The sequence below is a fragment of the Crocodylus porosus genome, unplaced genomic scaffold (assembly GCF_001723895.1).
Source record: "Crocodylus porosus isolate Cpor-Errol unplaced genomic scaffold, CroPor_comp1, whole genome shotgun sequence".
In the NCBI taxonomy this organism is placed as follows: domain Eukaryota; kingdom Metazoa; phylum Chordata; order Crocodylia; family Crocodylidae; genus Crocodylus; species Crocodylus porosus.
In genome coordinates this window covers 17,843,962-17,860,145 of record NW_017728915.1, presented here as the reverse complement: position 1 = coordinate 17,860,145, position 16,184 = coordinate 17,843,962, and the positions used below count along the sequence as shown (strand labels likewise).

At 43.1% G+C, this 16,184-nt stretch overlaps 1 protein-coding gene across 4 annotated transcripts in view; it reads right to left on the bottom strand.

Annotated features, from left to right (window-relative positions):
- Positions 1-16,184, bottom strand: part of SIAH1 (siah E3 ubiquitin protein ligase 1) — a 33,179-nt gene that overhangs the window by 7,075 nt on the left and 9,920 nt on the right. For 2 of the 4 annotated variants that reach the window (XM_019535765.1, XM_019535766.1), the window contains exons 2-3: positions 13,987-14,214; positions 12,014-12,110 (exon numbers count right to left, since the gene is read on the bottom strand). The exons of 1 other annotated variant lie outside the window; for it this stretch is intronic. In XM_019535765.1, coding sequence (XP_019391310.1) covers positions 12,014-12,104 — 91 coding nt within the window. In that variant the 5' untranslated portion in view covers positions 12,105-12,110; positions 13,987-14,214. The remainder of the gene's footprint in view (positions 1-12,013; positions 12,111-13,986; positions 14,215-16,184) is intronic. One more of the 4 variants, XM_019535768.1, reaches the window with a different exon arrangement.

Here is a 16,184-nt window from a genome sequence, read left to right as displayed (position 1 = left end):
GGGAGCAGCGCAGCCGGGCAGTCCCGCGCCGCAAAAGCCATTTGCTGCCCGAGACCCGGCCCGGCCGGCTCCCTGCGCTGCTCGAGCTCCTCCTAGCTCCGGCCTGGCAGCACAGGCGGGGGAGGGAGAAGTGGCGGCGGCATCCACCCCACCCCACCCCGCCGGGCTCACATGATCCGGCGAGCAAACAAACAGCGGGGCCGAGCGCCCGTCACAGCTAAGGAGACGCCGCGGAGAAGGGGCACTGCCACGGGCGGCTCCGGGCAAGGCCCGCGGCCGCAGAGGCCCATCGCCCGGCTACTTGTCGGCAACTCCGCACCCATTACAAGCGGCAGTTGCACCGAGGGGCCTCTCTCTCCCCCTTCGCTTCCTAGTTCTGCTTAAGATCGGGACAGCCACCTCATCAACCATTTCATCTAATTCAGTGTCAATCCAGAACAGTGCAAACGCTTCTCCTCCCCCAGAGTTACATCAATGGATAAATAAAAGCTGTCGCGGACTTCATCAGGCAAAGCCCAAGTAGCAGGGAGAGAACAGCCCGAGTTCAGAGGTAGGACACAAAAACTCCAGATGTAAAAAGCTGGACCAATCCAGTGATAAGAAACCGAGGCCAATGAGATAGCACCAACATTATGACCTCTGAGCATCTAATCCAGCGAAGTCTGAGTAACAGAAGGGCGGGCTTTTATTAATACTGTACTCCTAACACACCCAAACACGCTTAGGGAAGGGGAAAACAGCATCTAGCCAGTTCAGCTAAGGACTGAGAAAGTTGCCAATTATTTCGGTGTTCAAGGAGCCTTCCAGCAGACCAGAGCAGCTCAGACCTGACATCCTCTATATACTTTAAGGAAGAATGCATTAAAAAGCTCTTTAAAGTAACTCTTGTGCTTTTCAATACATCATAAAAGCAGCTTCTCCCAGAAGAGATGCACAGCCCCTCAGCAGGTTTTGTGGGTTTTTAGAACATGTTCATACCACACCTTAAATCCCAGCATAAGCAGGACCTTAAACAAGTTTTTTCCAATTGTGTTATATTAACTTGATCAGGACAAAGTTAACAAAAAGCACATCACCTGCCTGCAAAGAAAAGGCAAACAGCTTCAAGATTCATCCCTTACTGCTGGTTAAGACATACACGTTAGATACATGTTAAAGAAATGGCATTAAAAGCCTAATTAGAAAGATCCTCTTTTCTTTCAGCTTCTCAATAATTAATTTTGCAACATCATTTTTATACTTCAAGCCTTGAACTAAAAAAGGTCAACAGCAAGCAAAAACAAAACTAAAACAGAAAAACCCTACAGTACAGACCTTCAGGAAAATCTGAGATCTTTTTTCCAGATATTTTAGTTGGTCTAATAAGAGACTGGATTTATCCAAAGAACCTTGCCTGCCTATGTCCTTAAACCATCGCAGCTACAACTTACACCCCTACACACCTTCGTGCACCTCAAGAAAGAAAAAAAAGAAAGGACCAGATTAAGGGCCAGGATGAATGTCCAATAATGTAGCCCTCTACAAATGGGAGACTGAACTAAGGGAGAGAAAATAAGTCAGAAATGATCCACTTGGGCACCCTAGGCAAAATGGAAGCTGGACTTCAGTTTTTTCCCCCTTAAACTGAGAAACATGTATATATTCACATGTAAAGAAGCAGTCAGAGACAGAGAAAGCAGATGCACAGTAGGAGGGAGCCAGAGGTTGGATAGAAAGATGGAATATTCCCACTGAAGACTAAACTGCAGTACAACTATCAACATGAAAAAGGAAGCAAGCTAGGAAAGATAATAGCCTGTGCCTCCAAAGTTGGAAGTTTTATACATGCGTAGACCAAGATAATCCTGGTTTGCAATTTCTAGAGGTCCAACACACACATACAGACACACACCCTTCCCACCCATCTCCTCACTCAAATATAAACAATCTTGTACACTGCTAAACATTTAACAATATTAAAGTTCAAGACAAAAAAAAAGTTGCATTTTAGCTATCCAATTTGGTAGTACAAAAGACTTTGGACAGTAGTTAAAAAGCAACTTCAGTGAGATAAAGGTAGAAAACATTTAAAAGGGTGTGTTGGGCCATGCAGTCTTTACAGTTTGATATTTAAATACTGTTAAAGGCTGTATTTATATAATAAATTTTCCAGTTCGTAAAGGAATGTAACAGGGTAACATGTGGCCCATGTACAAAAGACATCAATCAGACAGGCATGCAACAGAAAAACTGTTTCAGGGATACTGTTTTGGGAGTCACTTATCTATAAGGAATGAAGGGAGGGAAGTTATGACTTCACATTAGAAAAAAAAAGCATTGGGATAGTTCTTCAACTGTGAAAATGATATTTAAGAGATACTGGCATAACTGTGGTTCATTTCGATCATGCCTTAAACTGAACACGTGACCACTTGTACCCAGGGACCTGTCAAAACCCTGTGCACGGCACTACACATGGCTTTATAGATCCCAGCACAAGGGAACCTGGTCATCAGTTGCTGCAACCAAATTCCAGGAAGGAGTAAAAACCCCATGTGCCACCCAGCTGGGGAGCGTGTAGGGTTTACACAGTTCCCCATTCACACAGAGCCTGGTATCAGGGTGCAGAAGCCTGATGCCCAGCTCCCCATGTGTCACAACTTAAAAAAAACGCAACCATGTCTGCTCCACAGCCAACCAGCACATGGGTTTTTACTAGTCCCCATCTCACAGGGACCCCAGAATTGGACTGCAGCAACGAATTCCCAGCAACCAATCCCAAGGTGCCTGTGCCCTTCATCTGGGGTTTTGACAATCAGATGGTTGTAAGCATCCGGGTTGCATCTTGCTCATACAGAGGTGCTGGGATTTAATCTCCAAACCCAAAATCACATGTCCTGCCATGCACATATATGATAGGATCATGGATTAGCAATCCCATCACTTCTTAAACTGAAGAACTGCCAGGGGCCTTAGTCTACTCTGTTACTGAAGCTCTTAAACATTCTTCCAGTTTTCAGAAGTGTTAATGTTCCAGTGAACTATTTAATAGATTTTCACCACCCAAAGTAGAAGTGCAAACTGTAAACAAAACTGGATATTGCCTGCTTTTAATGAAGTGAAGCTTTTTTACTAAAGAATGTTGTCTTGTAATCTCATATATACAATGTTAAGGATGGACAAGTAATTTCAAGAAGTCAAGAAACATGCAAAAAAGTAACATTGCCTTCAGAACCTTAACTTATACCATGTGTATATCTGGTGTACAACAATGAGCAAAACATTAAAGCTACAAGTTTAACCAAACCCAAAGAAACACAGAAAAAAAAAAAAAAAAATCACATACCTGGCAGATGGTAGAGTTAACATTTCTGCTCAAGCCTCTCTGATTTCACAGTCTGTCTGTACAGTCATAAGAAGAAATTGCTTACCTGTAGTTCTGTTTCTCTGAGATCACTAAAACAGTGATTCACAACCATGGTGCTGTGGCATCCCTTTAAGGGCACTGTAAAGTGCCACAGGGCAGCACTCAATATTAGCACTATTAGATGTACTACATATGATCAGTGATTCTCAACCAGGGCTCCACAGCACCCTGGGGTACAGCAAGATCCTTTTAAGGTTGCTACAGATGCCCCTCCCCTGTGTGGCTCATCTGTGGCCAAGCAAGCAGGCATCTGTGTCTGTCTCTGTGGCAGGAAGGTGGTATGGATTCTTCCCTCAGTCTGCTCTGAGGCTGCTGCCACTGCCCAGCCAGGTCCAGACGAGGTCACCACAGTCCCTGAAGACACGGACAACCAGTTCCACATCAACTCTATCAAGGCCACCAGAGCAGCTAGCTCCAGGCAAGTCATGGACTACCAAACTCTGGGTTCAGTGCCTGCTCCCCTGCAGATTCAGGCTTTGCTACCAGTCCCCCAAGTGAACCTTCCCTCTTTACTTTGCCCCAGGCAGAGGCCCCAAGGCCTGCCACCTTTCAGGCCTTGTGTGTCCTGCTGCCCCATCCCCTTCTTTTCCAAACCCCTTGGCATCTTCCAATTTGTCACATGTGAAGCCTAGCACCTCTGCCCTGCTGGCCAGGTAGAGCCAGGTCCTGTCCACAGGCATTCCCAGGCTCTACCCAGGGATAGAGCCCTTCACCTAGAGTTTATCCTGGGATAGCTAAGGGGAGAAATTAGCCTGACAGTTCCCAGACAAGACTTGAAGCCATATATAGGGAATCCATGCACCATGACAGGAGTAAACATGTTCTGGGCAGGGCAGAGCCAAGGGAATGCTCCCCTGTGGAGACCTAAGGGGATGCATAGTATACTTATATTATTTGCATATATCATCATGCACTAAAATAATCAATTATTAATTGTATCAATATATAATTTATAAAATATTCATATTACAATTACAATAGCTTTTCAAAATAGAGTGCTGCTAAATTCTGAAAAGAGTCCAAAAAGGTTGAGAATCACTGCACAACAACCCAAAGATTTTAAAATAGGAATCTATAGGGTCAAAAACATTCTGACAGCAGGGGTCTTCAGAGTTCTTTGCAACAGACAAATTACTCTGTTTTTCAAGGAGTCAAGAAATGAGTGTAAGGTAGATGTTGGCATATTCTGAGCTGTTGCCAAAATATTCAGACAGTTCCTTTAAAGTAGGTAGTGCGAGTTCCCCAAAAGCAAACTAAATATAAACATTTCAATGAGAAAAATATGTAACAAAAGTTTCTCCTGGCAGAAAAGAAGGCTGGGTCCTGTCATATTAACCTGATGAAAAATCATGCTAGAAATTGAAGCCAGAATACCATGCTCTCAAATATGCATTAAAAAAGTCATACAAAAGTCTTCCTGAAAACCTGATCATGCATCAACCAAACTAAACAGAACAATACCAATTAAAATTCACACCATTGTTTCCATAAACATGGGGTCCTGGGTCAGAATATCTGTAGAGGAGCTTCCACACTACAACCATCATGTACACTCCTGACGTAGGAGTATGGACAGAATCCTACTTCACTTTACATGGAGCCACAGAAAAGTAGGGCTGGAAGGGACCTCAGAAGGTCAACTAAGTTCCAGGAGTCAGAAGCCACAGGATGGGCCAAAAAGACGGTAAATCTTTGCCCCACAGAGCTCAAGCCACCTGCACTTGCCCTTGCCGTACATAGCCAGCCCCTCTGCAACAAGGGGAAGTGCAAGCATGAGAGCAGCAGGAGGGCGCTGCTAAGGGGACAGGTGGTTTGGTGCTGCATGCCACCCAATCCCCTGGGCCAGGTCAGACCTTCCCAGGCTGTAGGCTGCCAACCCCTGTTCAAGACGGGACCATTCCCAACTATACCATGCTACAAAAGTATTTATCTAACCTATTCTTGAAAACTCCCTAAGTGCAATCCCCAAAATGCCACAAATAAAGCAGGGGGTCAAGGGCACTGTCAATGCCCTGAAACTGCAACAAGGAACAGCTTTTAAATACTCTCTCAAAAAATCCAAGGAAGATACCCCCACTACAGAAGAAAGCAAAAACCCCTGGACTATGCCTATCTGACTGTGGAATAAAATTCCTCCCTGACCCCAAACATAGTAATCAGTCTGACCTTCTGTAGAGGAGCAAGGAGCTCAAACTAGGAACCTGTGGGTTTTTTAGTCTCAGAAGGACCATCATGCACACCTGATCAAATCCTCAGCCTTGGCTGGAGCCAACACTCAATGCTTCTGAAGAAAGCAAAAAACCCCCACAAAAAACAGGAGGAGAAAATTGCTTTCTTATTACCATGCAGCAACTGGCAAAACCTAAAAGCATGGGGTAACAAAATACCCTCTACAGCCAAATGGCACTTACCCAGCCTTCCCATGCACTTATGTAGTTATGTACTATTCTAAACACAACATGGATGTGCAAGCATCCAAAGCTTGAGCATATGCACTAAGGTATGTGCTGGCAGGGCAGGTATAAGGCTCTGCATCTGCACACCAAATCAAGTATAAGGACTAAATTTGTAGCCAGAAAAAACTATGATCCATGATGACACAGATACCAGAGAAGGACCCTCCTATGTTTTGGCCCACTGCCTAGCAGCTAGGGCACTTGATTACAAAGCTGAGGACCTGTTACACCCAGAGTCTTAACCTATACATATCTGACTTCACATGCAGTGCTCTAGCCAGCAGGCTGTAGGTTAGGCATTATTTAGGAGAGGCATTCTCCAGCATTCCTGTTGGAACTGCCCCCTGGACATCAAATACAGAAAGACACATGGGGCCAGGAGGAAGAAAAGAAGCCAGAAGGTGCGTGGTTCAGTGATGCTGTGGGGGGGAGGGGACCCTGTGCCTTTATTCCCAGCAAGACAGAAGCTTCCTTTACATAACCTTTCTATACATATTACGCTCCCCCCACCAAAAAAAAAAAAAAAGAAAATGAAAAGAGAAGAGGCTCAGCTTCAAATGCAGGGCTGGAGTGGGGATTTGATAATGCCTAACCAGTGGATTGATGGTTGGAACAAATCGACTTGAAAGCCAGAGAAAGTAGGTTCAAATCCCGTCTGGGTGAGGAGAGAGGCCTAAAACTTAAATCTTCCACTTCCTGGGCAAGTGACATATTGGCTGGTCCATCCTCTGTTTTTGAAGGATTTTGCAATTTGGACTCAGGTACTTGTGGACATGACCATGCCAGTCCAGTGTGCAGCCAATGTGCATGTTCAATAGCTATGTGGACATTTGCCCAGCCACACTACAACATGGAACAGGAACACAAACTGCATAAAGCGCCAAAAATGGCAATCACATGGCTGGATAAGTGCCATTTGGGCACAAAGTGAAATAAGATTTTGCCCTACGTATCTGCCAAATTTTAATTCATGATTTTCTAAAAAGCTCACCAGCAGGCAAAATCAAACACAGACTACTTTAAAACACATTAGAGGTAGATGCTTCAGAAAGTTGCCACCTAGAACAGTTTAATATATAGAATCATTCCTATTCATAATTTGGATTTTCTTAAAACCCTGAGTTTAGGGAATAAAAAAGCTAGACTTCAAAATGGGGAGAAAAGTTCTTCTCCAGTGCTATCCTGGTAGGTCTCCTTAGAGTGCAAAACAGGGTTGTTCAGATTCCCTACAACCAGGGTCCACACTTCATACGCCAATCACATCACAGGGCAGTATGCTGCGCTGCACCCCACCATGTAGGCATCTGTGATGCATCTGCAATGCACCTCCCCTCATCCACATGGCTGCTGGCCCCTTGCATGCTGCCAGTTGGGCAGGCCTGTCCTGAAACAATGAACTTTGTGACAAGTAAATGCCACCAGAACAGTGGTGCTAAGCCATTCGATCCCACAGACCAGATGAGTGACGCAGGACCAGCCCAGAGTGACACCATGCAACTTATCCCTGCACTCTGCCTTGTGGCATAGCCTCATGCACTGACTAGGAGTGCACCAATAAAGATTTTTTTGGTTGATACCAACAGTATCCAGCACTGCTGCTGCCCACCCTGAGCGCAGCCCCAGCCCAACCCCCTCCACAAGGAACATCCCAGTTTACAGCAGCAGCCTGCCCTCACCTTGTGCACAGATCCAGGGGGTACATGCCCCCCCTTCCCTGAACAGTCCCCCCGTTTCCCCCGACGAGCCACTCATAGCTCCACCCTGCGCCTCATCTAAACAGCGCCTGCCCCTGCCCCACTACCTCACTCACCGCGGGGGCCTTGATCTGCCACCCCTCCTCCCCCACAGACTTAACAGCTGAACGCTGTTCTCCAAGCTGGCCACATGCATGCTGTGGCTGTGTGCATGCATGTGGCATTTACAGGCTTCATCAGCCAAAAAAAGAAGTCCATTGCCAATAATATAAACTGACCTTTTATCAGTGCTGATATGATGCCTCTAGCACTGACCCAGCCATACTTATCAGGGAAGTGGAGGCAATAACTGTGGCAACTTCCAGAGCCACCACAATGCTGCCACTACTCATCCACCACCAAATTTCTGGACCCATAGGGAGCCCACAGGCTGGAGATTGAGCATCACTGCTCTAGCACAGGGGTTTTCAACCAGAGTTACACCTCCCGCCACCAGCTTGTCAACTAGCCACCAGGGGACTACCTACTTCGACTGGCTGCCAGGGACCAAACAAAAGGTTGAAAATCCCTGCTCTGGCGCATCAGACAGTAGAGTGACTCAAGGAGACTGCCTTTTTTCATGGTCTGCCATGAACACTGCATTGGTCTATAACTATTTTGAAAGATTTAGTTCACAAGGCTTCCTGGAAACCTGACCACGCATTAACCAAACTGAGCAGAACAATACCAATCAGAATGTGACTTATTAACCCATCATATAATAAAATCTAGACTGCATAGCCATCTTTAATTATTTCTTGTTTGCGTACTATGCCAATTTTCCAATCCTTCAGGATATCACTTTCTGCCCTTAATTTAGCAGCTATATGCTATTCACTATCTTTATTTAAAAAACAAAATAAAACCCACTAAACTAAAAAACCTCATGGGGTCCTGATTACCACAGTATATAAAAAAAATCCACAATAATCCAGAGTTAAACATACTTCCCACCCTCTTCACACCACTTACCCAATTCACTTTGAACATTTACATTTTTCATCCAGTTATACAGAGTGGTCCATTACCTGCTCCTGGGACTGGTGTATCCTGCAATCTCATAGCCTTATTAATTGACCCACCACTCTCCCCTACACCAAACAACTGTTATAAAATATCAACTTTGAAAATTTTCATGGGAGTTAAAGCTTTCTTTAAATGTGGACAACAAATGTCAAGTTTCACTAACTCTACGGACACACCAAAACAGCAGCAGAAGTGTAAATTTTACGCCCATCCATTTAAGCAGGCTAATGAAAAGACCAACAGGTAACTCCATTTCCATGCCAAATTTTAACTAAGTGTGGCTGATCACTTGTGCTGCATGGATAAACCTTACCTACTATGCAGCTATCAGCTAGTAACCACACCAGCTATTCAGCCTGCCTAAGAGTGCATTATCTTTCTGTAACTAGATAAGCAACTAGGACTGGTTTTTTTCCCCTTTTTTTTGGGTGGCAGTTGCAGGGGAAGGGAGATTACCTAGTGGTCAGAAAAACCTCACCAGATTTAACTGATTTGGCTACTCCTACCCTTCTCAGCTGCCTATCCAATAGCATATAGTACTGCATATTGCACTATGGACTGATGATACTACTATATATAGTTCCTCTAGGTATTATATCCTGTTGAAATGCAATTAGAACCGATACAGATTTTCCCAGAATGCACACATGCAAAACACAGCTACATGGTAAATACAGATGTACAAAAAGTGCTGTGTGAACACAAACTGAACAGCATGACACAAATCAGTTAATATGACCCCATGTAACTGAATTACAAAAAAAAAAAAGCAGCAAACAAACTTGATTAAAATTTACAACGTGCAAAGGGCAAACCCTCACCATTACTACTAAGTTAACATGTTGTAAGATGCACCACGAATGAAAAAAAAGTGTTCCCTGTGCTGCATATAGCACAGACTAAATTTGATACCAGGAAATTCCAGTATCAACCCCCCCAAAAAAAAAGCCCCTGCTGAAAAAAGAGCAGAGCAGGGTGCCCTGGAGCATACCCTGAAGCACTGGAGGCTAGGACCTCCAAGGAGACAGTCTGGCACCCAGCCAGAGCATCTTTATACCTGCCCCCTTTCCCTGCTGCCCCAGTGCTGGAGCAAATAGGAGCTGCACAAGCCTGCAGCAGTAACCCAGATCCAGGGACTGTCCCCACTAAATAGGGACCATTGTGTGTGGGGGAGAAATGAGACACTGCTTAGGAGGGATGGGCCCCCCGCCTGCACAGGACATCGCTTGCACCCCCCCGCCTCCCTCCTCCACAGCAGAGGACATTGGGCACCCAGGGCCTTCTCCTGGCAGAACCCCTTGCAGCGCAGGGGGGCCCTGGCTGCCTATGACCCAGCACCACCTGTGCCACGTCGCAGGCCAGACCCTGGCTTGAAGGCGTGTGCCTTCATGCAGGACCAAGCCACTCTTACCATCATTTAGGCTCCTGACACAGCATGCACAAGCTGTGCGCCAGACCGGGCCAGGTCCTGCCTCCATGGAGCCTGCCCAGCTTGACAGAGTATGGGGCACTTAGAGGCAGGACCCAGCCCAGTGCATGGCCCCTGTATGGGGTGCCGGGATCCCAGATGACAGCAAGAACAGCTTGGTCCTGCCTGAAAGCACACATCTCTGGTCCAGGCCAGACCCGCAAAGTGTGGCAAAGGCAGAGCTGGGTCTCAGGCAGCCAGGGCTACACTGCAGGGGGGTGGGCTCTGCCAGCAGCAGGCCCCAAGTGCCCAATGACCGCTGCTTCTCTGGGGGGTCTGTGCACAGAACTCCCTGCAGTGCATGGGGCATGTGTCCCTCTGAATTTGTGCATGGGACGGGAGGCAGCATGGGCTCTGCATCCCACTGCCTTGGGAGTGGCAGCACCTGGCAGGCAAGGTAATTGACACCTGATAAAAACTGTGATGACTCCAGATTACATATGTAAATAAGGTACACAAATTTTGTAATTCTGTCCCAATAAATATTAACCAACTACTTCCATTCTTCATTTTCAATGGTGACAAAGTTAACCTGGTTCAAAAAAGTATTTTCTCCCTTGTCTGAGAGAAATGCATCCTTGCTAATGTGTTATTATATATTTTTTTGAAGTAATCAATTATTTGTCACTTCTACTTCTTCTCTTAGCTATATAGTTTCCTATGCATAACCAACTATGTGTAGAGAGAGAACATATAGGCAAGATGGCTAACTAAAAAATACTTTCAACTGCAGTGCTGTCAAATGAAGGTATATGGCTTTACTAATAAAATGTCTCTCACTGGGACAATACACCAATTAAGAAAGCACACACAAGATTTTATGGGGCTCAGATATGATATTAGGAAATACAAACTAATAACTTTGCTGCAAAAACGACCCCACATTCAGAAAAATAAGAATTTTCATTATCTATTTTATTGGGATATAAATTTTGCAGCACTACTATGACTGCTGAAGAGCCTTTGTTTATATCACTTACTCAACAAACAGTTAAGGACCATAAGGAGTTACCTGGCCTCACCTATTCCATTTAAAGTGGATTAAAACAAAAAGGAATATGGCCCTCTATGCCAAAAGAAGAGAGTCCACCTACAGAGCGTGCAGACAGAACTGCAGCTCCCAGCTGTAACTCAGAATGATTTTTGCAAAGCATTTTGAGTAATGTTACCCCAGAGCAAACAGAAGTTTGCTATTGGTTCTGGGGGGCAGAAGAGAATCTAGCTGTGGACTGTGAGCCTAGAGCCACATCAGCCAGGGCTCTCTGCCAGTATTCACAGTTTGCGGGGGGGGGGGGACGGACAGCACAGGGAGCTTATTCTTGGGGCTCCACCGCTGGTGCTGAAGGGTAGGGTGGGTGAAGTGGAGCCCTCCTCCTTCCCCACTTCAGAGGGGCTCCAATACACCTGCCATACCCTCCAGAGGAGCTGAAAAAACCTCAAACTAAACTCCCTCTGCTCCCTTCCCCCACCTCCCATTCTGAAAACACTAGCAGGCTGGGAACTCCCAAGACAAGTTACAAAGATACTACATTTTGAAACGTCTTCATCTGATACCTTGTGCAAAGAGGGATCAGATTTTCACCACATCAGCCATTTCTGAAGCTGTTCACATGTGTTTGGTCACAGCTATAAACTGCTTTCTGTGGCTAGATCAGGCAAGAATTGTCACTCCTGTTTGCACCCAAAGTTATTCTGGATCATCTGCTGCCATATTGTCTGTGACCTGACTAAATTTACCACCCCATACCCAGTAAAAGCAATACAACTTAAAAAACAAAAAAAGAGAAAGGGGGAGGGAAGAAAATGTATTTTCATTCATTGTACTTTAAATTTATTTCAGAACCTGAAATGCAAGAGAATTTATTAAAGATTTCCTTTAAAACACTTGAAAGGATGTTATGGGAGGTTAAATAAATTGACCTACCTTCACCTTGTATTTCTCCTACTACCTTAGTGAGGATACTGCCATTATCTGACATCTCCACGGTGCATACTCTTCTTAAAACAGTGTTCATTACAGCCTATGGTTAGAATGTTTTCATAAAATCTCAGCCAAGTAGCTTGACAGCTAGTATATTAATATCCATTTCCTATTTTTCTATTGTTCTTCAGCATCTCCTGGCAAAATTTAGGGAACACAGGATCATACCTCTAGCACTGCAATAGCTTCTCTATTATATCAACAGTTCTATGAAGGTTCTCCTATCCTTTGATATGAACTCTAACACAATATATTGTGAGAGGCAAGGATTTCTTACGGTGATACCTTAATTAGACCAATACATTTATTGAGACGATAACTTGTCTCATTTGAGGAAGTTCTATATCAAGACATTACCGAATCATATCTAAAACGATGCCTTGCTATTCTTAAGCCTATTTGTGCACACATTTATTTCAAAACATAAAAATTCACCCATTCTCCCCTCATCCACTGCTCTGTAATAGATTGTGTGTCTATCTGTTTTTTTACTTCTTATACAAGAACATGCTTTACAACCAATTTCCAAGTTCTTGAGAATGTGACAACCATAACAAAGAATAGACAAGTGATGTCAACTTTTAAATCTGAAAGCTTTATATTGGTCAAAAGTTAATGTAAAGCCAAAAAGTTCATAACTTATTGATTCCCCTAGAAATGTGCTCAACTCAATCGGATACTCTGCACTCAACTTGATATACATATTTAAAAAAAAAAAAAAAAATCTTCAGCTGCCACACTTTATTTGGCAAGAAACACTAAAAGGCACAGATCTCACCATATATGCTATGCCAGAACCCACACAAAATTTGCCAAAATCAAGGTAAATTTGATAGGGAGAAAAATATACACTTCTGAGATTTATAAAAAAGACTGCTCCAAAATATTTAAAACTTCCTCCGCATAATAAAGGTCATTTCCCCTCTATGCACTGAGCACTCAGAGCTGTAACAATATTAAAATCAGGATAACCTTCCAGTAGCAAATCTAATCAAATAATTTCTGTAAACAAAGGCAGACGGTTACCACATACAAAGTGCCAGGCAGAGTTGGTTGCAATACAGGGTATCTGTACACCATGACAATGTATAAAGGCAATGATTGCAAAACAAAGATTCCCCAATATCAACGTATGAACTATGATTCCACCCAGTTTTAACTAAGAATCTTAATAATTCTGCAAGTAGAATAAGTTTATCAGAAAAACAAACAAACATACATTAATATCTTATTCACTCTAACAAACTAGCAATCAGAGTAAGCCTTAGAACAAACTATATAAAACTTTGCTCTTGGAAGTCACAATTAGAAGCCATAAAGCTATTCTTACTGACTAATAATACAAGTTGGAAGTTTCAATTAAGAAAACTGAATAGATGTGAAAATTTGAGAACTGTGTGTTCCCCATCTCATTTTGTGAAAATCATAGTGAATGTGCCATTTTGAGGGTAACCTTGATTATGTCCTTCACTGTATGCTGTAACTGCCATACGGTATTGCATCATATTTGTGTTTGGGCTAAGGGTGTGGCAGAGGAGTGTCTATCTTAATCCAGAAAAAGACCTCAGTATGGAATAAATTGAGTTATTCAAGAATATCTATTCCATTTTAAATACTTAGCCTATATTAATTCCAAGTACTTTTCACATATATACCAGCCCAAAGAAATGGCAGGGTAGGAGGGGAACTATTGCCAGAACCAGACAGCTAAGCAGGAGGAACTGAAGGACCTGACCCTGAATGATACCACTTAAAACCCTGACTAATCTCAGGCAGGAGTGAGAACAAGACTGCATGCAGTTGTTACTAGTTTTTAGAGATCTATCTCCTGTACTGTTTAAAAATGAAGTGTGTGTGAATTTAAGAAGCTCCTTTGCCAACCCTTTTTCCTTATTTTTGTTCTCTGTATCACATACCTTTGAAGGTTTAAAATATAAACTGTAGTTCCAGAGTGAAGGGAGCACTGAGACGAGTGTAATGAAGGCAGTGGGGACTTGGGATGACTAATGCACTGCTTCATAGGTCTAACTGGATAGCTGGATGGTGCGGTCCCAGGTGCTAAGAGTCATCAGACCCAAGCACCACAGAGCAGGAACAGTGCTCAGTCGAATTCTTGGATCCCGAGATTTATGGGAAAGATCAACCTAACAGCAACAGACTGGTGTTAACATAAAACAAGCTTAAAGTATCACAGCCTAATCTAAATTACAATATTTTAAGTCATTTAAATATTTTATATTTGCAATCAACATCTATTCTTAATCAAAGATATTAGCCATTATTATTATTTTCAGAATACAAAAAGAATCTAAACCAAACAAGATAACACAAATTAGCTGATAATTTTAGAGATGCCTATACATTCAAAATAACAATTCAGAAGAGCATTTATTCTTCAAAAATAACAGTTTAGAAATAATGTTAAAAATCTTTTTTTCTTTCATACAACTGAAAGAGGGGGAAAAAGGACAAATTGGAAAGATTTAAATACGAGTTTATGTCTTGTTCTTAAAATACTTTTTTTTAAGCTTCACATGAATAAATTTCTACATTCCTTAATACATCTAAATATACCTGAAAAAAATGTTGGCATTTGCTGTGAAATGAAGAGAAATACTTCCTTATATAAAGAAATAGTACACTTCGTATCTGGCTGGTATGCAACAAGTAGAATATCAAGACCACTTCAGTAATTCCTGTTTTAACAAATGAACACTTCTGCCATAAAGATGAGGATATACTGGTATTTCCACATCCCAGATAGTTTTAAATTCTTAAGCATTTCATTCCTTTAAAAATTTCTACATACATGTACCTAGTATTTCTAGCTGCCTGTCTCCGAGTTACCAGGGCTGCTGTTTAACTCACTAAACTGAGGTTATTCAGGTAACTATGATTTTTTAAGTCCTGAGCGCACTACTTTTGGAGTGCTCTTTTAGTGCCTGCTGGGTTGCAGAGCGTGCTTCCCATAAATTAATGCTGTAAAAAATACAGCATTTCCTCATAAATAAGAGGAGACAAAAAACTCAACTGCTGACTCCTAAGGAGTACCAACCTTACCTGAAAAGTTTTAGGATTTCTTGAAACCTAAAGGTCATGCAGTCAGACAAGTTTCTTGCAGTAGCATTAAAAAGTAAGATCTAATGATAACAGTGCTTGCGAGACCTGGATTCATCTCCCTATTCTGTCACAAACTTCCTGTGTGACCTTGGGCAAACAGCTATACCTGAGGTCCCCAGCAATAAAATACTGACAAGACACTTTCCTGTCTTAACTTATATATCTGAACCTCCTTGCAAGAGACTCAGATGCTAGAGCAACTGGAACTGTAAGACAAAAGTATAGGAGTCTACATGTTTCAATATATTGACAAACTGAACCTCTAAACTTTTTAGGTCCTATTCAAAACAGGCCCAGTTAAGCAGTAACCAAAAGCTACTGCCATTTGGTAGTTTATGCTAGTGGTGCTCAACCTACAGCCCATGGGCCAGAGCCAGCTCCTGGAAAGCCTGAATCTGGAGGGCAAAAAAATCAGTGGCAAGCAGCTCAGCCCAGTGTAGCCATCACCAGGTTCAATAAATACAGCCATATAGACTATGAGAAGAACTAACACGTTTTACTGAAAAGCAGTAAATGAGCCTCCACAGCCCTTCAGTTTCTCTAACTAGGTGATACCTAACTGAGGGACCACCTTCAGATTGCAAACTCTTTCAGTCTCCTGTTAGGCAGCATCTCTAACTTCTATCAATACAACTGCCATCTTAACAATAATTACAAATGTCAGTTCACACAAAAAAAATCAATTAACCCCCAAATCCATTAATCCCCAACAGAAAGATTACTAGCACTTCAAGCTGGAGTAAGTCTTCACCACTCACTTTCCTATTTTCCCTCTTCTGCAGCTCTTAACAAGTCTGAGTTTTTCAGGTTTCATTTTCTTCTCAGACCAATCATAGAATCACAGAAGTCGGGTCGGAAGGGACCTTGTAGATCTTCAAGTCTGTACCCCTGCCTGGGCAGGAGAAAAACTGGGCTCAAATGACTCCAGCCAGGTAGGCATCAAGCCTCATCTTAAAGACCCCCAGGGTAGGAGCCAGCACCACTTCCCTTGGAA